This window comes from Lissotriton helveticus, chromosome 1_1, assembly GCF_964261635.1.
Source record: "Lissotriton helveticus chromosome 1_1, aLisHel1.1, whole genome shotgun sequence".
Lineage (NCBI taxonomy): Eukaryota > Metazoa > Chordata > Amphibia > Caudata > Salamandridae > Lissotriton > Lissotriton helveticus.
In genome coordinates, this window is record NC_136057.1 from 861,560,269 (window position 1) to 861,584,565 (window position 24,297).

Consider the following 24,297-nt stretch of genomic DNA (forward strand, 5'->3'; position numbering starts at 1 on the left):
GGCAAAAATAACATCCAGATTAGTATCATTTGTGCACACATAACACATATGCAATGACACAAGCACATTCTCTCACACGCATTCTCTCACAAACACATTCTCACCATATCTCTTGCACTCTTTCGTACCTTTGTACTCTGCCACACTCACACACAGACACACAGCCACTCACACTTCCATAAGTCAATTAGCTTTTTTGTTAAAAAAGCTTGCCCTGCTGCTTCTTCTATACCAGCCTTGCCTTTTAGTGAAACTTTTAATAAAAACATATTCTCTATATGCTATCCAAAAACAATAATATATTGCCTTGTCAATGTTTGTTACATGTATGATGTGAATGATAAGTGTACTTCCTTAAAATAGCTGTGTGGAACTTGTATTAGGTTTCACGTGTGGATCAAGCACTTGCAGTATTGAAAATGAACTAATCGGGAGTAGCTTGGTGTCAGCCAAGATGGCCTTGTAAGAACAGAGCCCCGGAGAGGCCGGGATAATAGCTCGGAATATCATGCATTTTTGCAGTGATTGTCGTGCAAGTTTGGTCTGTACACCTGCATGAAGAATAGCGCTACTGAACGCGCCTATCCACATAGTGCTGGGCCCTGAGGCTGCGGAGCAATGTGAAGTTGGAGCCAGGGAGCGGGCTTTTCCAGAGACCTCCGAAGCATGTGGGTGGTCTCCTGGAGCACGCAGCTACAATTTCCAAGAGGTGGTGCCGCCGCCGTATGATTCCTGTGGGTGCCGGTGCCGGGCCCTGTTATATGAAAGCATTGCTGCCGTACCTGCCTGGTACGGTGTTGGGAGCCGGGCGGTGTCTAGTGGCTGCGGACTGGCTGTGAAGTCGGTGGAGGTAGCAGCCCAGGAGTACCCATACAGCAGAGGTGAATGGAACCCCCAGCAAAAAGGACAAGCCTCCGGCGAAGTTGGAAGGTGAGTGAGGGGTGGCCCCCGTGGCTGTGGAGTTGTAGGGGGAACTCCCCTTGCCACCGCGAGTTCGTCCTATGAGGCCCGGGTGTTGCGGTGGAGCTCTGGTGGCGAGCGGCTGCACCCGCCCGAGGCCTTGATTCCTGCCAGGGGCTCTGGACAGTCGCATACTGCGGCGGTGGCTGAACTGTTGCAGGGCGGTTTACTGCCTCCTAACTGCTGCAGAAGACTGGGGATCCTGGGAACCTCCCCCTCTGACTTTATGGGCCCAGGCAGCGTGTGACCAGAGGCGGCGGGTGTCCTGGGAAGTGAGTGGCACCCTCCGAGTGCTCAGTTATAATTAGCGAGGTAGCCGGGGTCTCTGGCAGTGGGAGAGCGACCCCCTGCAGAGTACTGTGCCTTTGAGGTTGGGAAGCACAAGTCAGAGGCTTCCTCACTTAAGTCCGGCCGTGGGAGCTCTCTGCTTTGGTCTGCCCTATTACTGTTCTGTGATCCTTCCCTATGGCTGGGGCCCGATTGGCTCGGTAGGGCACTGCCCCACATGATGAGCGTGCAGTAGTGCGGAGTTTGGCACCCCTATATACTAAGTGCACCGGATGGAATGTTCTCTAACACTGTGGTTGCGCAAGGCCCATTTGAGCGCTTATCCACATTGTGCACCTGGATTCGAGCCCCGGTGATCACTTCTCAATTGGTGGAGTTGGTAGTCTTGTTGGGCGTGTGGAGACTGCGACGACACCGCCTCCAGAGGGGCTCCTTGAGGTAGCCTGCTCAAGTGGCACCCCCAACCCTGAAGTGGTGGGAGTCGGGCGTTGTTGGAAGCCTAGCGAGTTCTCTTTCTTTTGGGTTGCAGACTGCTCCATAATGAAACCGAAAGGGGCTCCACTGGTGCAAGCGAACAAACTGGACAAATATGCTGTCCTGAGGCAACCACCCTAAGAGGAGGGTAAGACACTTGGGAGCCATCCCTTAGCTCAATTATGTCCACCATTCAGGTGCTGGGAATGACGCTGGAAACCAAAATCGACAAAGTCTCCATCGACATGAATCTTCTCAGGGCCGAAATGAATAAAACTTCGGAACAAGCCACAGTAACGGAAACGTGTATTACGGATCTCCAATCCACCGTGAGTGGCCTTGAGGAGAAGGTCCAACCGTTGGTTCAGAAGCACCGCCAGGTGGCCCTGAAGCTGAAGGATCAGGAAGGGTAGGCCCGTCTCAATAATATCCACGTGGTGGGGGTCCCGGAAGGGGCAGAAGGCTCTAGCGTGGATCTCTTCCTTGAGGACTTAATACTGAATCACTTAAAGCCCAAGAGACTGTCCACCCTCTTCATGGTGGAGAGGGCTCATAGGGCGCCGGTCCCTCTGCCAAAACCTGGGACCCCCTCAGAACAATAATTGCCAGTATCCTTAATTATAGGGATTGGGATGCCATCCTACAGGCTGCCCGACGGCATGGGGACCTTCTATATGAGAATACAATGGTGCGGTTCTTTCGGACTTCACCCTAAAGGTGCAAAAGGAGCGATGCACCTTCGACGGGGTAAAGAGAGCCCTGAGAGAAAGGGGCATCAAATATATGATGTTCTTTCTGGCTAAGCTTAAGATCATCACGAATGGGAAGGCCTTGTTCTTTACAACTATCCGCTGTGGAGGTTTGGCTGGACGAGGCGCGACCACAGAAAGACAGTTTACGAGTGGTGGGCGGCTGGAGAGACACTCTTGAGCGCTCCCCAGGTTCTTCTAATGGACAAGAAGGACCGGACATTCGTGACCAACGTTCCCGGAGATTCAGATAGTTGAGCCAAGCACTCTCAAACTCACAGAAAATGATCCTGCCGCTGTAGGTGGCCGGGCTCTGGGACTCCTTGCTAACACATGTAATGTATAGTGTTAGGGAGGGTTGGAGGGCGTCAGCACTTTTTTGGGGGATTGATTCTGTCAACTGCCTGCTACACTGCAACAACTCTCTCCTGGTCTTGGGCTGGTATGGGGCCTTGCGGAGCTATGTGTAGGTGACGCTAGGCAGCCCCTATCTAAGTCAACTGTTTTTGGGGGGACAGGCTCTCTGCTAGTTGGGGATATGGGTAGTTTTAAGCCTACGCAGCAGGGTAGCAGAGAGGGGGGCTGTGGCTTGTTGGGCGGGGGGGGTGTTTAATTTGTTTGTTGTGTCTCATTTGTGAGTTGGGAGGTTGGACATCCTATTCGCGGCATTTCTACATCATGTACCTCATTCAGTGCTTTGTCCAGAGGTTTATTTATTGCGAGGGGTTGGGGGGGAGTGTTTTAGTTTGCATTGTTCTATGTTTTTCAGGTATGACGAATATGACTTGCTTCAAGGAAAGGCAATCACTGGTTACATGCTTTTGGAAGTGCTGTTTATGAAGGGAAAGTGGTCTACAAATGTGCCCCCCCTTGGGGCGTTCTTGAGAAGCTACCCCTGAAAATGAATGAACACGCAACAGGGCACGATGGGCACGGCAACTAGACAAGAGTTCAAACTGTTGTCGTGGAATGTCAACGGGCTGGGGAACGAGATCAAGCGGGGTATAGTGCTCCAATTTCTGAAAAGACACTCCCCCGATGTAGTCCTCTTACAAGAGACGCACCTGCTTAGAAACACTTGTAGGGCCATGTCGCAATGGGGTTTCCACCTGGTGGCACACTCTGCTTTTGGTCCTGGTTCCCAGGGAGTGGGCATTATGGTCCAAAAATCATTCCCCATGACAATTGACCGTGGCTGCACGGACGACCTGGGTAGTTTTGTTGCTGCCTCCGGGAACTGGGAGGGGCGCATACTTAATCTACTGTGTGTCTACGTGCCAACGGGATTGCATACCCAAGCCTTTGCAGACCTTGGGGACCTCCTCCTAGCCTTGCCGGAAGGCAGAGTGTTGATCGGGGCGATTTCAATTCCATCGTCTCGGAGTCCCTTGACTGTTGGCCCCAGAGGGCCTTGCCGCCCTCCCGCATGCAGGGTTACAGCTTTCTTGAGGCGATGGGCCTGGTGGATGACAGGAGGAGACTACACCAGGCCGAGCAGCAATATACTTTCTACTCTGCTGCACACCGTAGTATGTCCCGCATAGATTATGTTTTGACGCTCGCACACCACATTGACAGTGTGAAGGAATCCCCGGCTGCATCACTCAATGTGGTCCTGGACACAGTACATGTATTTGATAGATACGCTGGCTATTCTATAAACTGGACCAAAACAGTGCTATATGTCCGCTATGGTAAGAGACCGTCACTCCCTCTGGAATATCAACTGGTAGAAGCTACTGATGGCTTCAAATACCTGGGGATCTGGGTCTCTAAGGATCCGTCCAGATTCTATGATCGCAATCTCCTGCCGTCTCTCGTGTGTCTTAAAGCGGACGTCCTACATTGGAAATCTCTTCCATTGTCTCTCTTGGGGCGGGCGGCCCTGTTCAAAATGATGTCCCTTCCCAGGTTCTTATATGCTCTGAACAATACTCTGCACCCTGTCGCACCCTCGTACTTCATACGGGACCTGCTGTGGGATGGGAAGCTACCTCGTATCGCGACGCACAAGCTCACGTTGGGGTGGTTCGATGGGGGCATCGGACTTCCAGACATACGGAAGTATTATTGGGCATCACATCTAGCAGTGATTAATCAATGTATGTAAAGCCCGAAGGGCGACCAGGTCTTCCAGATCGACAGAGGGCCCCTCCCAGGAGGTAACTTTGATGGGGCCCTCTGTGTGCGGTCTTTGAAGCCGGCCATAACTGGCCCAACTGGACATGCAGTACAGGTGTGGAAGGCGGCTACCAAATGCTTGGGAGGTGAGGGGAAAGTTACTTGGGCCACACCACTGCGAGCAACTGGGCAGGCTGATTCGCTCGAGGGGCATTGATCGCTGGGATCTTATAGGTATATCCAAGGAGGGCGACTTGTGGAGGTCGGGTGGGGTGGTCCCCTTTGCTTCATTGCAGCAAGAATAAGAGTTTGCACACTCAGAACATTTCAAGGTATCTCCAAATCAGACACGCCTTACTTGCGGTTTTCCCTAAATGTAGTGAACTTCCCGAGTCCTCCCCACTTGAGGATCAAGTTTTAGATGGCGACATGCCGGACAAGGCTATATCACTAATTTACAAAAAATTGATCAACAACATGGTAGATCCCCTAACTCACCTGAGGGCTAAATGGGACCATGACGTGGCGGGTTTGGAAGATGACAAGTGGCTGGCGGCGGTGGCCTCCCCCGCGAGGTGGACAACTCTTCCTGGCTTTGCCTGGTACCACTGAAGCTTCTCCACAGGTCCTATCTGTCTGGGTCACTATTGGTTCGCATGGGGTATTGCTCAGATTCCTGCTGTACAAGGCGGTGTGGGCGGGACGGAACCTTTGGCCACACACTTTGGAAATGTGTGTAAGGGGAACTTGTGCTTATGAATATTAAAAAGTATGGTTGAGACCTGGAAAAAGGTTTATTTTGCCAGGTCGAAATGACAGTTTAAAGCCTCACTACAGGGGAGTGGCTTGAAGCCAACAGCAATGGCCACACACGAGAGGAGCTCTGGGCTCTTGAGCGCTAAAATCCCAACATCCGTAGTCAAATTCGTCCTTGGCAGTGAAAATCGGAGCTGGGAAACCTACTAGAACGTCGAATGAAAGCTTGGAGGGGCAGAAATCCTGGGGAAAATGGGAGGAATGGTGGCGGGAGCCGAGGCGGTGTGAGGCCTGTGAAACGACAAAGACCGAAGAGAAACCGAAAGCATGAGCCGGAGTTATCCATCAGACTGGGAGCGGCATGATACAGTGGGCCTGCTTGGCAACTGGTATCCCCTGCGGCTTTAAATGATCCGGAGCTGCCGCCAGGGAGATCTCGACCAACAAGAGCACCGGGGACCTCGGAACTGTGCAGCGCACGGGCCCGGCCGGGGCCTATAAGAGGTGAAAGCCCGACAACGGGAACGAGAGCTAGGATAGGGAACGAGAGCGAGGTTAGGCCCCGAGAGCGACGGAGGCCGGTAAGCAAGATACTCGAGGGCTGTGGTGCACAGGAGAACCATAAGGGCAGAGCTTGAACTGGGACGACGCCGGGGGCTTCTCCCAACAACAGAAGACACAGTGTGTCCTGAGATTGCGGCGGCAGAGAGGAGGAAGCGTGTGAAGGGAGGAAAAGTGTGTGTGGGCCGACTGGGTAAGCCCGCTCGGCGACTGGCAATCTTCTGCGGCGCTAAGGCTCCAGAGCCGACTCCCTGGCGGCCGCTACTGACGAGAGCACCGGGGGCAAGGTGACTTCCAGGAACAGAGAATATTAACTTAATAAAGAGAGTGGAAGAGCTGCAGCTAAAGTTCAGACTTAAGTCTGAAGAAATTATAATTAAAAAATAGGAGCCAAGTAAAATGAGGGATTTTGAGCAAGGGGAGAACTGTGGCAAGCTTCTTGCCATGAAGAGCAGAGTCGATAGATCTTACAACTACATTAGTAAGATCAAAGTTGGCACACATATCACGGAGGATAAAGGGAATATAGAACACGCTTTTGCGCAATTCTTCCAGGAGCTATATTGAGAAGATCTTCAGGTTGCGGAGGAACACATTGATAGTTGGCTCAAAGAGAGACAGCTTCCAAAAAGAATTGAGGATAGTCAAAAAATTCTTACACTAGAAATAACAGGGAGCGAGATATTAACTGTTTTAGAAAGAGCTAAGAAAGGGAAAGTGGCAGGCCCCGATGCGATACCGATTGAGGTTTACGCCTTATTGAGGGAAGAGGTCATCCTGGTCTGGTTGAAACTGTATAATGAGATCTTATTTGGTAGCTCCCCTTTACCGGACGCCTGGAGTGATGCAGTTATTACGCTGGTTCTGAAACCTGGTAAGGATCCAACCCAGTGCCAGTCATATCGGCCAATTTCATTATTAAATGTCGATTATAAGATCTTTGCAGGGATTTTGAATAATCGGCTTTGTAAGATCATAGGGCCAATCATCCATGAAGATCAAAAGGGTTTTCTTCCGGGCAGGCAGATGTCAGAACTGGTGCACATTTTAATTGGGGGGCTGATCCGGCATCGTCACAGGGTCTCCCGCATTCAATTATTACTGTTGACGCTGCCAAAGCCTTCGACTGTGTGAATTGGCATTTCCTGGATAGGACCTTAATGGTCTTTGGCTTAGGTAACGGTTTTAGGAAAGTTCTAAAAAATATATATATATAAATCCTCCCAGGCTCGGAGTCTGGTCAATGGTAGCCTTTCTCCTGTTGTTAAAATAGGGCTTGGCACTAGGCAGGGCTGCCCATTTCCTCCATTTTTTTCGATTTATATATCGAGCCTTTAGCCCAGAGTTTAAGACAGAATAAGAAGATTGCTCCTTTTGCAGAAAATGGGTTTGTGAGGAAATTAGCGCTATATGCAGATAATTTTATTTTATTATCCTCAAATGTCAAAATTACACTTCCAGAGCTTCTTGTTGAAGCCCAGACCTTTGGGAAATTCTCCGACTATGAAATTAATAACAACAAAACTGAGATTATGGCATGGAATATTGCTGATCAGGAGGGGATTTTCGCCAGGGAGCTCAGATATCTTGGACTTATAATAACTCAGGATCTCAGAAAAATTCCAAAAACGAATTTATTCAGAGTTCTGAAAGAGGTTGATGTTCTATTAAAAATATGGCAGGATATCCCGCTCTCCCAGTACGGATGGGTTAATTTGATTAAAATGTGCCTGCTTCCGAAATATACTTATCTGTTCAATAACTTCCATCTAGAATTTGCAAAAGTTGACCTACTTAAAATTCAGGGCAAGATATCCTCCTTTATTTGGGCAGGTAAAGGGATCAGGCTGTCCTGGAAAAAATTAAGGTACAAATTAGCGCGTGGGGGCATGGGCTTACCAGACCTCCAGCTGTATTTTTGGGCCTACCAATTAAAAAACTGTAGGATGTTACTGCTTACTCCAGATGACTCGCTGATTGGTAGTATGTTTAAAGCTATGTTAGTTGGTACCCCCTACTTGGAATGCCTGGTCGCAAGGTTGCTATAGCTACAAAGGTCATATGAGGAAAAAAAAGACCTGTGTACAGCTACACTTGTAGTGATTCCTAAAAAGGGTAAGCCGCCAACCGAATGTGGGTCATACAGACCAATATCGCTCCTAAATGTGGAGGCAAAGGTGCTGGCCAAAGTGCTAGCTAACAGGCTACGGCCAGTGATCTCCAGACTGGTCCATCCAGATCATTCAGGGTTCATGCCGCACAGGAGCACGCAACTGAATCTGAGACGACTATATGAGGTAGTTCACTGGACTAAACCACTGCCGGAAATGGCAGCAGTTATCCTATTGCTAGATGCCCAAATGGCGTTTGATAGTATTGAATGGCAATTTACATTTGCCACCCTGGACAGATTAGGTTTTGAATCTGAGGACTGCTCCTGGGTAAAACTCCTTTATCAACACCGCAGGCTAGAGTGAAAGTAAACGGAGAGGTGTCCAGCTAATTTTTCCTCTGTAAAGGTACGCGACAGGGATGCCCGCTGTCACCAATTATCTTTGCCTAGGCGTTGAAGCCTCTGGAGAAATGGGTCCGTAATGGCCTGGTCATGTGGGGGATACAGGGAGGAGGGGCCTGGGAAGACAGGATATCACTCTACACAGACGACATTCTCTTGTATTTGATAAACCCATAAAGGTTGGTCCACGGGGTCCTCCATATCTTTCAGCTGTTTTGTACCGATTTGAGATACACAATCAACTGGCAAAATCCCTTGTTTCCACTGGCGGGGGAAATCCCACAGAGATTGGAGGTTACCACTCCATTACAAATCAAAACTAAATTTATGTACCTGGGCATGCAGATCTCCACGAAGGATGATGATGATTTTTTGGCGGGGAACTTGTATCCCCAGATAAAGAGACTGGGAAGGGACTTGGAACACTTGAGGAAACTGTTGGTGTCACTGATTGGGAAAGAAGTCCTTTTTAAAATGATGTCCCTGCCCAGATTACTATATGTGATGCAAAACACCCCCCACACGATACCAAAGAAAGTATTCCTAGATATAAACAGCGAAGTATGTCAATTCCTTTGGGATGGTGGGAGTGCTAGGATAGCCCTAGGTAAGCTTCAGAGGGGAATATACGAAGGGTGGTAGGACGTCCCAGATATTACCAAATATTACTGGGCTTCGCAATTAATAGTAGTCAATGATTGGAATTTCGCAGATCACGGAGACTCGGCATTTAGGGCAGAACACTGGGCGATGAGGGAAAGGGGATACCTAGCAGCACTATACAGTGGACACCCCGATAAGCATCTTCCCCCGCATACGCGGTAGGTTGTACGGATTTGGAAAGATGCAAAAAAGCACATGGGGTGGAAGGGCAAATAAACAGGTAGAACACCACTCTTGGATAGTGACCAATTGAGAGAGCTGGGGGCCCTGAGGTAGACATTTAAGAAATGGGAAAAGCTTGGGATAGAGAAACTAGAAGACATATGGAGAGGCCAGAAACCGCCCACTTTCCAGGAGCTTCACAGCAAATACGGCCTAGCAGAAACGTAAAGGTACAAATATTTGCAATTAAGACATATGTTCGCCAATACATAAGAGAGGGGGACACACTCCCAGACTATTCTCCTCTGGAAGATAGGCTGCTGATCGATCCAATGGAAACAAAGGCAACCTCCCTGACATATAAAAAAGTTGCTTTACAATTCTCCCAATCCAATAGAGCACCTCCGGGCAGCATGGGAAAACGGTTTGGGGTTGTTAGAGTATGACGACTGGGAAGAAGTGGTACAAAGTCCCCGGGAAGTGGCAATCAGAGCCAAGTTCCGGCTGGTGCAAATGCGCATATTACACAGATCTCACGCCTCCAGACCGCTATTACACAAACTGGGGCATGGGTTGTCCAATTTTTGCACTAGGAAATGTGGAGAAATAGGCACCTTTTTCCATATTTTATGGGACCGTAAATAGGTAATGATTACAGGAAGGAAGTGGCGAGAGTCATGTCAGAGGTCACGGGGGTACAAATCCCAGTAGAGTCGCGTTGGCTGCTTCTGTATGTAACGGGGGAAGACAAATGGCCGAAATATACAACCATTTGGCTGAAAGTAGCGTGGATGGTGTCAACACGAAACATCGCCCAAAAATGGGGTGCACGATATGCACCGCAATTGAGAGAATGGGAGGGTGACTTGGGTTGGTGCTCCAATGCAGAGAAAGTGATATATAAAGCCAGAGGCTGCCCACACGAATGGGAGAAAATAGGGGGTGGGGGGGTTGGCAGAAATATCAGGGGTATTTAGACTGAACTGGGGGAGGGAGGGCGAGCTTTAGATTAGAGAACTCCAGTTGTCAGTATGGGTAAAAAGTAGAGACTTGTAAATAAGGGTACGCTATTGACAAAGATGATATAATGTGAACATGTAACCATGATATTGTGATCAACACTGAGCATGTTCAAAAGAAATAGTTAAAAAATATGTATTTATATCTCCCTACAGGCTGTAATGACAGGCTTGAGTCATGTTTTCAAAGGTTACTTTAGTTGGTGGTACAACGAGTGCTGTAGTCCACCAGAAGCATTTAATTTACAGGCCCTGGGTGCATTTAGTACCATTTACTAGGGAAATACACAGAATTCAAAGTGCTAATTATGTGTAGTCCAATTTTACCATTTTTTCAGGAGAGAGCACAAGCAATTTAGCACTGGTTAGCAGTGGCAAAGCGCACAGAGTACTAATGCCTACAGAAACGAATTCAACATGTAAAACATCTGGGGTCGCCCTGCAGAAAGGGCCAGATCCAACAGATACTCATATCCGAAGTAAGAGAAAGTGTTGTCCATGTGGCTACGGGTCACATTATCCTGCAGCTTTACAACGTCCACTATATATACTTGTGCTTTAACATTAACAGTCCTCTAAGCACAACAAATGTACAGTATCATTTGGGACTGTATTTCTAAAATAGGGTCTTCTCTGTGTACAAGGACAAAATGGCACCAAAGAAATGCAGTTTTAGATCTGTGTAGGGAAGATGGCCTTCAACACTATGGTGTTGGCAAGTGAGTGCATTTAATTGTGGCATATGCAACACAGTGAATTATGAGGTGACACTGTAGCAGCTTTATTATTTTAAGGGTACCTCATGCTGCTGCTTGGTCAATTCCTCTGCCAAGGATCAGCGATTTTACTTACAACTGAAGATTATATCTGCTAAAGGTGGGTTCCATTTCCTTTAGGGCAGAAATCAAGAAAGCATTATCCACAGTGTCACATATCAGATCTGAAACGTCACACTTTAGCTCAGATTAAACATGGAAATGGCACACATATGAAAACTGCAAATATTACAGTTCTGCAAACAAAACTAAAAGTAGCTCTACTGTACTTATGATTGCTGTTCTTAGGTCTCAATTTAATCCATTCATTTAATTTGCTTCTATACATTTTAAAAAGAACCACACCCCGGTACTAAATTTTAAAACTGCCAAAAACAAAACGCAAAATACACAAAAAAATCATCAAAATTAGATAATATGTGCGAATATCATGTAAGGGAGAAAATGTGGTAACTGGGTTGTGTGCTCCAGAACAGGGTCATAAATAATTTGGACCCAAACACTACAGAATTGGTTCATTCTACTTTATTTTTAAAGGGCCATTAATATCACAATGTACAATAACAGAAATATTCCTTTTTTTATAAATAATAATCATTACATTTATTATTACAAATATATTTGAAACAATGCTAAGCCTCGTGATAAATATCATTGACAACTCCCATTTCGAAGTCTTTGTTTCAGCTTTGTTCCACTCTAGAAGCAAGTACTTGTATCTCATAGTCACAAAACTCCAGAATATATCAAATACCTGAAAAAGATTACACATTAGCAAATCAAAATCATTATTAGGAAATGTGCTCAATGCTCTTTCACAAATCAACACACTTACCAGGTCTTTGTCGGCGATAGCCTGCTGCTTAAGCTGTTGCTCTGCTATGCTTTTCTTCTCTTCTTCTGTGAGCTCAGGCCCTTTGAATTGGTTTTCAGGCTGCTTTAATTTTGTATTTTCTTGCAATGTCATAGCCTATTAAATAGTAAAATTAGAATTATTGATTTATTTTAGTTACCAACCTAACATATAGGATGATTGTGATATGTTGTAAATTTTTCAAAAAAGAGCAATCTTTTTATATTGTAATGCAAGTGAAAGTTACAATGCATTAACACAGTGACTTTTATTTACATTTCGGCTGATTTTACCAATTCGATATAGCTACTAAATCCATAAGCAGAGCATACTACCTGCAAAGCAGCAAAAACAGAGTACCTAGCCTCGTCAATATAGCTTCTGAAATGAAAGTAGCTATATGCATCTTAATTTGCACCGGTTTGTGTTTTTTTTAAAGTGACACTTACTTTACCCTTTGTGCCAACTCTTTCTTCCTATTAAGGATCAAATGTGGTCAGTTTGATTACAAAAATGTATGGTTTTCTGCAGGGCTAACCACCACCCTTTTCTGCTGCTGTGTGAAGTTGCAAGTTAAAACTGAATCCAACGGTAAGCATAAAACCCACAAAGACATCCTAGCTGTAAATATATTATCCATTTCACATGTATAAGAAAATATCTGTCTATGTTTCAAAACTGTCCTACTCAGTATAAACTCAAAGAATGCTTCCAATTTATCCTCAAAGCTCATAAGGCACAAATGGTTTATTTCTAGAACAAGAGATAGCATATTCAAATTGAATGAAGATCTTTAGAGGGATACAGTTTATTTCATGGAAGGGTTTTTCATCTACTACCAACATTTTTTAGGGCAATTTCATCCATTCATCTTCCACTTTACATTCACATTTGAGACCTGTTACACCTAGTCAGTTTCATAGTCTTATTTCATTGACTCGCAATTCCTTTTCTCATCTCAAAGCGGTCCTGCTTCTTGTCCATTACTAGTGCTGCCTTCTGTAGTGGTAACCAGAGCATTAATGACACATATGCTGATGCTATTTATACTACTTTCCAAATAAAATCTGTACTGAGACCGTACCTACAATTACTAATACTATCATTAAAGGCACATCTATAGTAGAGCAAGTACAACTAATGGTTGTACTGCTGGTCTCCAACTAAGACTGATATTATGATCACTAACAGTACTTAAACTGCTAAAAAGACTAGTTCTTTTATGACAGCTTGAAGCACCGCAATCACCCCCGGTATTATTAATTAATCACTATACAAACATCTGAAACTACAAAGAATTCTCAAACATATTTCTCTAATTGCGCATTACTGATAGAGCTACCTCTAGGGTTATAAGAACTGCTGACCCCTTTAAAACTACTACTGTTTTTGGTGCCCCTAATATGGTTCTAATACTATTCGTTTTTAGAAATAAACTAGTACTATTGCCAGTAAGTCTACAACTATCTTTCAAAGGAGGACCACTCTAAGAAGGACCCACATGCATTCTGCTTTTCTTTTTGCTTACTTTACTTTTTTTACAAAGTTTATGCAGAGAACTGCAAATAAAACTCAATCTACAGCAAACTCTATAAAAGAGGTATGGTATAAAGAGCATTCAATGAGTTTTACATCCACATGTTCACTCAATGAGGAAAGAAAAACGGAGTTGGACATTTTTGTTAATAAGTTATCAAAATGCTCCTTTAAGAGCATGCCCTTTTGCAATTTTTTGTGAAAGCATTACACAGTAAGGCACTGTTTGCCAAATGATACCAAACACGTGGACATGGACCTGTCAACAGCATGCAATTCTGACAAAAGGACAAAGCTGTGGTTGAGAGGCTGTTGGACATGGGCGTGGAGATTTCATTGGTGAATTTTCTATATAATATGTCTTAGATCGGACTGCTAAAGTGTGAGTGATCTCTAATGGAGGAGTATCCCCGGAATTTGGCCTTAGACATGGAGTGCGCCAAGGTTGCATTTTGGCTCCGCTACTCTTTATTTTATACACTAATGGTCTCTGTCCTTATTTAACCTCTATTTTGGTTGTTACACTCAAAGTTGCTGGCATATACGTGCATGCTCCTCTCTACGCGGATGACGCTCTACTGTTGGCCCCGATCCCTAACGCTTTGCAGGTGTTGGTGGACCATTTTGTCCATTTCGTGGACAGTTTAGACCTGATCACCAGTTACAGTATGTCTCAAATTATGGCATGAGGGCTATGTAGTATTGATACTCGCAGGATAATCGTTAAGAGCCAGGCCTTGGACAGTGTCTGAGACTTTAGTATCTTGGAGTAATCTTTAATGAAAAAAGCTCCTAGCAACCTCAGCTGACCAGCTGATGTGTTAAGCTCAGCAGGAGCCATTATGTAATCTCCCAAGATTGAGGGATTGGGAGACAGTTTTACCTCTTTTAAAGGTATACAATGCACAATACGTCCCAGCTGCTCTGTCTGGGGCGTGGATTGGGAGATATATAAAAAGTTCCCCCCTTCAGTTAGACGAAAATCTAATATGCCGGAGACTTTTACACCTACACGCCCACAACAAGTTATATAATATATGCAGAATTAGGCCAGGGCTTCAATGAGGAAAGGGTTCAATTGGACCCGTTACTGCTTTGGGTACATGTGTGGGCCAGCCTACAAGCGCAGTTTTGGAGATGTGATTATGGATTGTCTTGGCCTAGACCAAGGGTGTGCCATTCCCTGAAAAGTTACATCTCTAAAACATTGCAGGCGCTGGGGCAGGCTTCATTTTGTACGTCCCTGATAAGTACTTAGAAAGCAAACAACTCAAGGGTTCCGAGTCTCTTCTGGGAATTCTGTGAAACCAAAAGGTTACAAATCGAACTGCAGAAAAATACAGCGCTTGACTATTATAGGTACCTTGCCAGTACAGAACCCGTGTTTTATCTTTCATTAGACCTCACACCATGAGAGAGGGCTCTCTTCTTCCGCTTTAGAGGCGGTACCGTGTGGAGGCTCATGAGTATTACTAATCAGTCCAATACCTTCCGGAGACCAGTGGTCTGTTGTCTTTGTGAGGGGGTGTCTGCGCTGTCATTATTATGTATGTTTTTTTGTAATTTCTTTGATTATCCCCGTACAGTTTTCCTGAAACTTCTATTAAAATCATTGAGCCATTGCAAATGTAGAATAGCTTTGTATCATCAGCAAAAGTTGAATACTCCAGATATTTGTTTAAGGGTGAGTTCCTCTGTGGGAGCGTGGTGAGCTCCCGAAGACGGAGGATGCTTGAGCATAGAGCTCCGCAGCGGCCCTGCTGTTATCCTGTGACAATCAGTGCTTTAAAGGGGCCGGTACTCACCGGTACTTCTGAATTTTCTGGCCCTCAGTACCGGCATTTCTCATTAGCAGGGAGAGTACCGGTACCCTAAAAGACAGCACTGCAGGCTCGGTTGTTTATCTCCTGTAACACAGGGTAGATGCCACTCTGCCTCTCAGGAGCTCGTGAGCGCGCCAAAGCCTCCTGCAGGGTCCCTGCTGGAGATTCCAACAGCGTCCATATGAATGGCCTGAGACTGCAGGGGTCTAAGATTATTTATTTATTTATTTATTTAGAAGTTTTGTATAGCGCTAGCTGGACCCGGGGGTATTAGAGCGCTTCACAGCATATACAGTAACGAGCAAACATATGATACAGGGGAATGGTAGAATATGAGGGTTCAAGCAGGGAAAGGAACAAGTGTGTCAGCGAAGGGGCAGAGGAGTAGAGGGTGCAGGCCAAGTCTGATGATCATCCGAGTGTAATAGACAATCAAACCGGTTATGCATAAAAAAAGTTACAGTTTTCTTGATCCGAATCAGTGTCGTCAGTCACGTGGTTTGAGGTAAGGTGGAGTGTTGGCTAAGGAACTACCTGGGCTCCATCGGTACACTCGGGATCGGTCGAGGAAGAGGGCTTTGAGTAGGCTCTTGAATTTTGGAAACAAGGGGGTTGCTCTGATGTGGGGGTGATGGAGTTCCAGATTTTTGGAGCGTTACCGGCAAAAGATTTGGCTGAGGTTTTATGCTTGCGAGTTCTAGGCAGGATGAGTAGTAGAGAGTTGGAGCTCCTGAGATTTCTTGGCTGGCCTGCCCTTTTGAGTTTGTCGGCCAGGTATTCCGGTTTGCCTGTGTGCAGGACTTTGTGAGCGAGGCAGGCTGTTCTGAAGTTGGCTCGCAACTCAACTGGGAGCCATCTGAGTTATCTGAGAGCTGGGGAAATGTGTTTGAATTTCTTAATTCCAGTGACTATTCTGGCAGCTCCATTGAGGGTTGTCTTCAGGGGGGCGAGGTGGGATTTTGCTGTCCCAGTCAAGGTAGCGATCCTGTAGTCTATTTTGGAGAGGACCAGTGCTTGGTGGCTTGTTGAAGGTCCTTTGGTGGGAGGAAGGGTTTAATTTTGTAAAGTTGTTTAAGGTTATGAAAGGCACTTTTGGCAGATTTTGTGATGTGTTTCTTCATGTCCAGTTTTGGGTCCAGGGTGATCCCTAGAGATGTTACCAAATCCGCTAAGGTGAGGTTGCCATTGAGGGCATCAATGGCTTTGAGCCATTCCTCAATTTGTGGGATTTCGTCTTTGTTGGAAATGAGGAGTATTTCCGTTTTTTCTTGGTTGAGCTTCAGGTGATTGCTTGTGAGCCAGTGTTGAACCTCCTTGAGCGTGTTGTTAAGTCTCTGGATGTCGTCAATTGAGGTGGTTTCCAGATAGAGTTGCGTGTCGTCTGCATATATACGAAAGGGGATGTTGGATTTCCTGAGTAGAGAGGTACGGGGTTCCATGTAGATGTTGAAGAGCTGGGGGGAGAGTACTGATCCTTGAGGACCACCTCTGATGACGGGGTGTAGGTCGGACTCAAAGTTTTTGATTTTTATTCTTTGTGAACGGTTGCTGAGAAAGGAAGAGAAAAAGTGGAGGACCGTCTCTTGAAGACCGGCCCTTTCTTGTAGAACCTTTATGAGTAATTTGTGATCAACTGTATCGAATGCTGCCGATAAATCTAGGAGGATGAGCAGGAAGCATTGATCCGAGTCGAGTGACTTGAGTAGGTCGTCTCTGACGTTGAGGATTGCGGATTCTGTACTGCATCCCTTTCTGAAGCCCGATTGATGGGGATCTAGTAGATTGATGTTATCCAGGTGTTGGGTCAACTGTGGGAGTACACATCTTTCCATGATTTTGGATAGAAAAGGTAGGTTCGATACAGGTCTGAAATTGTTCAGATCGTCAATGTCTAGACCTGTTTTTTTAGCAGTGGCGTGACTTGTCCTACTTTGAGGCAGTCAGGTACGGTTCCGGAGCTTAGTGAACTGTTGATGATCTTCCACCATAGTGGGGCAAGGACGAGCTTCAGGTCTTTGGCCAGTTGAGGAGGTAGCTGATCCAGGACGTGAGATGAGGGCTTGGCGTTGGAGATTAGTTTGACTATCTCTGCTTCCTGGTTTGGAGAGAAGTGGGACCACTGTTTTGGAGAGTTCTGGCGGGTTCTAACAGGAGTTTCGAACGCTTTGATCTCATTGGAGGAGATGGGATTTGAACCAAGTGACAGGTCAATCTTGCCCATTTTGTCATTGAAAAATATTGCGAAGTTGTCGCATCGTTCTTTGGATGCCTGTGTTGAGGAAGGTATGGGTTAAGAGGTTTGATTCCTTATGATATTGAAAAGCTCTTTGGGTCTTTTTTTGTGTTTTCTAGCACAGAGCAGAAGAAAGCTGACTTTTTGATCTTAATGTGATTTTTGTATATCCTGCGGGCTGTTTGGAGTGGAGGAATTATTTCTCCAGATTCTTTCTGCAGCTCTTAGCTTTCTTCTTTCTTTGTTGATGTCAGTGGTAAACCATGATCTGGAAGGGATGTTCCTGGATTTCTTTAGCTTCAGGGGAGCAATTTGATCCAGGGTGAGCGTCATATTGGAATTGTAAAGAGAGGTGAGTTCGGTAGTGGAGAGGTGGTCAGTGGAGGAGGGGAGCAGCAAGCTAATTTCTTCTAGGTCAGCTCGCGGGATCTGGGCTGTGTTCCTGACCCATTTGGGGGGTTCAAGTTTGGGAGTTAGATTGGTCATGATCGGATGGTTGATGTGAAAGAGAACTATGTGATGATCGGACCAGTCAACGGGGAGGATGTGGTCGATGGAAATTGCATTGCTTTAAGCTATAATTGCGTCAAGGATTGCTCCTCTACGGTGTGTTTCTTCTGAGCAGTGTTGGGTCATATTGTTAGCTATCAATAGGTTGTTTAGGATTTGAATGAGCGGGTTCACTGTTTCATTCCATCTTAGATTGAAATCGCCCAGAATTATGTTGTTAGAGGTGCCGAGTGCGCAATGGGCATGTTGTTAGAGGTGCCCAGTGCGCAATGGGCAATCAGGTTGGAAAGGTGAACCTGAATTCTGTGGAGTTGCCTGGGGGGAGTGATAGTAGATGGCAGAGTGTAGGCCTGGTATCCTGTGTTTTGATATTGACGGAGAGTCATTCAAAGGAGCTGTACAAACAAGAGGGAGTTTCCGTGATGGAGATGTTGTTCTTGTGGATGACTGCAATGCCCCACCTCTTTTCCCTTGCCTGAAATTGTTAATCATAGTGAATCCAGGAGGTACCATCATGTCCATGCTGGGGTAGGCGAGATTATTCAGCTATGTCTATGTCATGGAAGAGGATGGCTTCCGCTAGATCGGTTGCATGTTTAGAGGCAGATCTGCAGTTTAGGAGCAAGCAGTTGATGGGGGGGTTCTTCTTTGCACCTGATCTCGCTGGATTGGACTCTAGTAAGGAAGGCTAGGTAGGCAGGGGATCTGGGGATTCTCGGAGGGGGGTGTTCATTTCTAAATCCCGTGATTACTTGGATCACGGATTTAGGGGAGGAATTTGTCGGGGGTCATAGGATGTGGCTAGGTGTGTCACTTCCTGAGGGGAAAGTGAGGTAGCTGCTCATCTAGGTCTTTCGTAGCAACTATCCTTTCCCTTACTGGATGATTTAGGTCTAGGTCTGGGGGGGACTTGAGACTCTGTGGAGGGTGGTGCCTTGTCTAGACTGGGTTGGGTGAGATTAGATGACTCTCTGGGAGGCTAGGTGGGCTTTCGGATCAAGAAAAGGTTGGATAGAATGTCATTCAGGCATCGAATCAGGATTTCCAGCTGAGTTTCTAGGAGGGAGAGGCGTTGCGTCATGTTGTCCATGGAGGGAGGGAGGGTGTCTGTGGCAACACTGCCCTTGGGTGCGGGATCACAGGGGGTGGGAGGGTGAGTCCCGGTCCTGATGAATATTAGGGGGGGCTGCCTGGATTGTTTTTGCTAGGGCTCAAGGGTATAGGGAGTACTAACTCATAGCAGGTGACAGATCTCGTGTGGCGAGGGGACGGGGAGGGCTGTGAGTGAGCTGAGCTGGAGGAAATGCTCAATCCTGGATGTTGGGAGGTGAGGCACGGGTGAGCGAGCTGTCTGATGTAGGGGGAAGTGGGGGGTATTGGAAGGAATAGAGTTAGGATGAGGGCCTTAGGATGGCGGCGAGGTGGATCTCGAGGCAGCTGAGAGAGGGGTCCGATGCCTCCCATGTCATGGATGGCTATCAGGGGAGAGGGATGGGGTTGATTCGTCTCGAGAGGTGATCATGGAGGACTTTTTTAGTGAGAGGAAGAAGGAGTCGAAGATCTCCAGGTGAGCGCTTTTAGCCTGTATTCGGCCTGTATTGTTCGTGAAGATGGTTATGGAGATATTGCCGCTCTTCGATTGGTGACTCGGGAGAGAGGTCGTCAGTTTGCGGCTGTGGAGGGTAATGGTGGTTTTGGAGATGTTTAGATGCGTATTGAGAGTGATGGGCCAAAAGTTGGGTCTATCAGTGTGAAAGATGAGGTCCATTTTTATCCGTCCTTTGGAGAAGCAGTGATAGGTGTCTGCGACTAGTGTCTCGGGATGTTGTCTGAGCAGTCTATGGTTGAAGAGTTTCTTCGCTTTACTCGAGAGTTTGAGGGGGAAAGCGATTGCGAAGGAGTTTGGACCATGAGGGCTTAGGAAGTTTGGCGTGAGTGGGGCGGCAGCCGGCTGTGTGTCCGGTGGCATTTTTTCTGTGTAGTGAGTGAGTCAGGTTTATTCCTGTGATTGATAAGATGAAGTGTTGTGTGGAGGAGAGAGAGCTGTCTGGTCAGGTGGGGGAAGGAGGGGTCTGGGGAATTGCCTCTCATAGTGGGGGGGCAGAGGGGGAGGGGCATGCTGAGAAGGGCTACTCTGGATCTGGGATTGGGAGTTGGACTGGTCTCTTGGTAAGGGGGCCTGTCTCGTTGGAGGTATTCTCGGTGGGTTGTGGGGGTACCACTGTCAAGTTGGGGTCATGGATAAGAGATTTAGTCCCCAAGTAAGCGTTGTTATCCTAAGGGACCAGGGCCATGTTGGAGGTGCGTTGGATCAAGCCTTTCAGGGGACCAGTCCTTTATGGGTCTCTAGTGATCCCTAAGGACCACTGACTGGACTAACCTTTATTCCTTGTTGCGGTTGTCAGAGATATCGAGGTTGACGGAGGGCTTGGTGAGGCCTAATTGTTGGTCGCTATCTGTAATAATTTTGGGTAGATGGCCATTTCTGGGTCAGGCATCAGGGACTTCTGAGATGATGTGTCTTGGGGCTCCGTTCCTCTCTCAGGCGGTCTTTGCCTTACAGGGTCTCAGAGGATCCTCTTCGCTTTATAAGTGAGGTTCTTAGTATCCAGGGTCTGCGTGGGACCCTGTTTCAGGGTGGATAACTTGGTAGGTCACAGATTGTCGGCCAATGCCCAGTCAGGCTTCAGGGGTTTCTCGTGAGTTGAGGAGACTTGAGGTCTGAGGGTCGGCACCCATCTCAGGAGGGGCACTGTAGTGTCATAGGTCTCAGATGACCCTACTTATCGGGAAGATCGTGATAGTCCACAGTCATCTAGATGCCTTAAACCAGTCCGCTTCTGTATCGTTTCTGGCGGCCAATATAGGATCAGGCGACAGGGACTCATCTCAGAGTACCCATTTTTCTGCGAGAGATCTATAGATTAATTTGCGAGTGATCGTGAAATTAACCTCAATCTATTAGAATACTCGGTGTGAGTACGATTAGGAGATTAAAGTAATAGAGATCTGTGTAGATGCTTCTGTCCCTTTCAGTGTCTCTCCCTTTCAGAGTCTTTTCTGGCAGCCATTAGTGGATCAGGCGTCTGGATCTCAATTTAAGATGGCCAAATTACCAGCAAAGTTTCGTGAAATTAGCTTATCTCAGTCTCTTCATAGCGTATTTGTTGCAGGTAGAGTATGGGTAATTTAATAGACTTAGCTGACTTAAGGGGTTATAGCGTTGGAGAACTGTGTAAATGCTTAGCCTCTTTCATTGTCACTTCAGGCCGCCTTTACAGGGCCAGGCGTCTTGTGCTCCGTGTGTAATGTTCTTTTCTTTGCTGGAGTTCCATAAAAACAGCCTCAATAATTATTTAGCGAGTTGATTGTTAATGCTGCTGAGTGATTTTAGCCAATTTGTGTGTTAGAGGGAATTTGAGATCGATGCAAATGCCTCCGCCGTTTATTGTTGTGACTCTGGCAGCCATTGCTGGGACAGGCATTTGAATCGAATATGTGACGATATTACGCAATCCAACATCCCGCATACCATCACTCCGCAATTTTTATAACGCGGGACTATTACTCTGCAAAACCATCATTCCTAAAACTTTTACAACGCATATGACTTCATCACGCATGCCATTACAAGGCAAATGCAAGTCATATACATTGGAAAAGTACATTATTAAAAAATATATTTATGTTTGTGTGTACATATATATATATATATATATATATATATATATATATATATACACACACACACACACACACATTTTTTTAAATTAAATAAAATATTTATTCTTTTACATTGCATTATATTATTTTTATTTATGTATTATTTATTGTTTTAATTACCCTTTACACCCTAAAAACTAATCCCACCCTGATCCCTTTAAATACCCCTGCACCCCATAATCATCACCCACCCTTACACCTTAAAATACCCCAACACCCTTAAACACGAACCCATCTTAACCCTATAAATATACCCTGCACCTAAAATCCAAAACCTATCCCTGAACCCTAAAACTACCCCTGTACCCCAAAACCCAAACCTATCCCTGAACCCTAAAAATACTCCTGTACCCCGAAACCAGCCCTAAACCCAAAAAAATACCCCTGTACCCCAAAACTCAAACGTTGCCCTGAACCCTAAAAATACTCGTGCCCCAAAACCCAAACTTAACCCGGAACCCTAAAAATACCTCTGTACCCCAAAACCCAACCCTAGCCCTGAACCCCAAAACTACCCCTGTACCCCAAACCTATCCCTGAACCCTAAAAATACCCCTGTACTCCAAAACCCAAACTTTGCCCTGAACCCTAAAAATACCCCTGTACCCCCAAACTTTGCCCAGAACCCTAGAAATACTCCTGTACCCCAAAACCCAAACTTAGCCCTGAACTCTAAAAATACCCATGTACCCCAAACGTAGCCCTGAATCCTAAAAATACCCCTGTACCCCCAAACCGAGCGCTAAACCCTAAAAATATGCCTATACCCCAAAACCCAAACTTAGCCCTGAACCCTAAAAATACCCCTGTACCCCAAAACCCAAACCTAGCCCTGAATTCTAAAAATACCCCTGTACCCCAAACCTAGCCCTGAACCCTAAAAATACCCCTGTACCCCAAAACCCAAACCTACCCCTAAACAGCAAAACCCAAACCTAGCCCTGAACTCTAAAAATAACCCTGTACCCCAAAACTCAAACCTAAACCTGTACCCTAAAAATACCCCTGTACCGCAAAACCCAAACCTACCCCTGTATCCCAAACCTATCCCAGAACCCTAAAAATACCCCTGTACCCCAAAACCCAAACCTATCCCTGAACCCTAAAAATACCTCTGTACCCCAAAACCCAAACTTAGCCCTGAACCCTAAAAATACCCCTGTACCCCAACCCAAAAACGTAGCCCTGAACCCTAAAAATACCCCTATACCCCCAAACCGAGCGCAAACACTAAAAATACCCATGTACCCCAAAACCCAAACATAGCCCTGAACCCTAAAAATACCCCTGTACCCCCAAACCTAGCCCTGAATTCTTAAAAAAAAAAAACTGTACCCCCAAACCTAGCCCTGAACCCTAAAAATACCCCTGTACCCCAAAACCCAAACCTAGCCCTGAACCTTAAAAATACCCTGTACTCCAAAACTCAAACCTACCCCTGAACCGCAAAACCCAAACCTAGCCCTGAACTCAAAATAACCCTGTACCCCAAAACCCAAACCTACCCCTGTATCCCAAACCTATCCCAAAACCCTAAAAATACCCCTGTACCCCAAAACCCAAACCTATCCCTGAACCCTAAAAATACCCCTGTACCCCAAAACCCAAAACTATCCCTGAACCCTAAAAATACCCCTGTACCCCAAAACCCAAACCTAGCCCTGAACCCTAAAAATACCCCTGTACCCCAAAACCCAAACCTAGCCCTGAACCCTAAAAATACACCTGTACCCCAAAACCCAAACCTAGCCCTGAACCCTAAAAATACCCTGTACCCACAAACCTAGCTCTGAACCCTAAAAATACCCCTGTACCCCAAAACACAAACCTACCCCTGAACCATAAAATACCCCTGTACCCCAAACCTATCCTTGAACCATAAAATACCCCTGTACCCCAAAACCCAAACCTACCCTGAACCCTAAAAATACCCCTGTACCCCAAAACCCAAACCTACCCCTGTACCTCAAACCTAGCCCTGAACCCTAAAAATACCCCTGTACCCCAAAACCCAAACCTACCCCTAAACAGCAAAACCCAAACCTAGCCCTGAACTCTAAAAATAACCCTGTACCCCAAAACTCAAACCTAAACCTGTACCCTAAAATTACCCCTGTACCCCAAAACCCAAACCTACCCCTGTATCCCAAACCTATCCCAGAACCCTAAAAATACCCCTGTACCCCAAAACCCAAACCTATCCCTGAACCCTAAAAATACCTCTGTACCCCAAAACCCAAACTTAGCCCTGAACCCTAAAAATACCCCTGTACCCCAACCCAAAAACGTAGCCCTGAACCCTAAAAATACCCCTGTACCCCCAAACCGAGCGCTAAACACTAAAAATACCCATGTACCCCAAAACCCAAACATAGCCCTGAACCCTAAAAATACCCCTGTACCCCCAAACCTAGCCCTGAATTCTTTATAAAAAAAACTGTACCCCCAAACCTAGCCCTGAACCCTAAAAATACCCCTGTACCCCAAAACCCAAACCTAGCCCTGAACCTTAAAAATACCCTGTACTCCAAAACCCAAACCTACCCCTGTACCCCAAAACCCAAACCTATCCCTG

At 46.2% G+C, this 24,297-nt stretch overlaps 1 protein-coding gene across 10 annotated transcripts in view; it reads right to left on the bottom strand.

The window, feature by feature from the left end:
- Window positions 1–24,297, bottom strand: part of RPAP3 (RNA polymerase II associated protein 3) — a 286,980-nt gene that overhangs the window by 142,837 nt on the left and 119,846 nt on the right. For all 10 annotated transcript variants that reach the window (XM_078675415.1, XM_078675461.1, XM_078675426.1 and 7 more), the window contains one exon: window positions 11,880–12,014. In XM_078675415.1, the coding sequence (XP_078531541.1) occupies window positions 11,880–12,014 (135 nt within the window). The remainder of the gene's footprint in view (window positions 1–11,879; window positions 12,015–24,297) is intronic.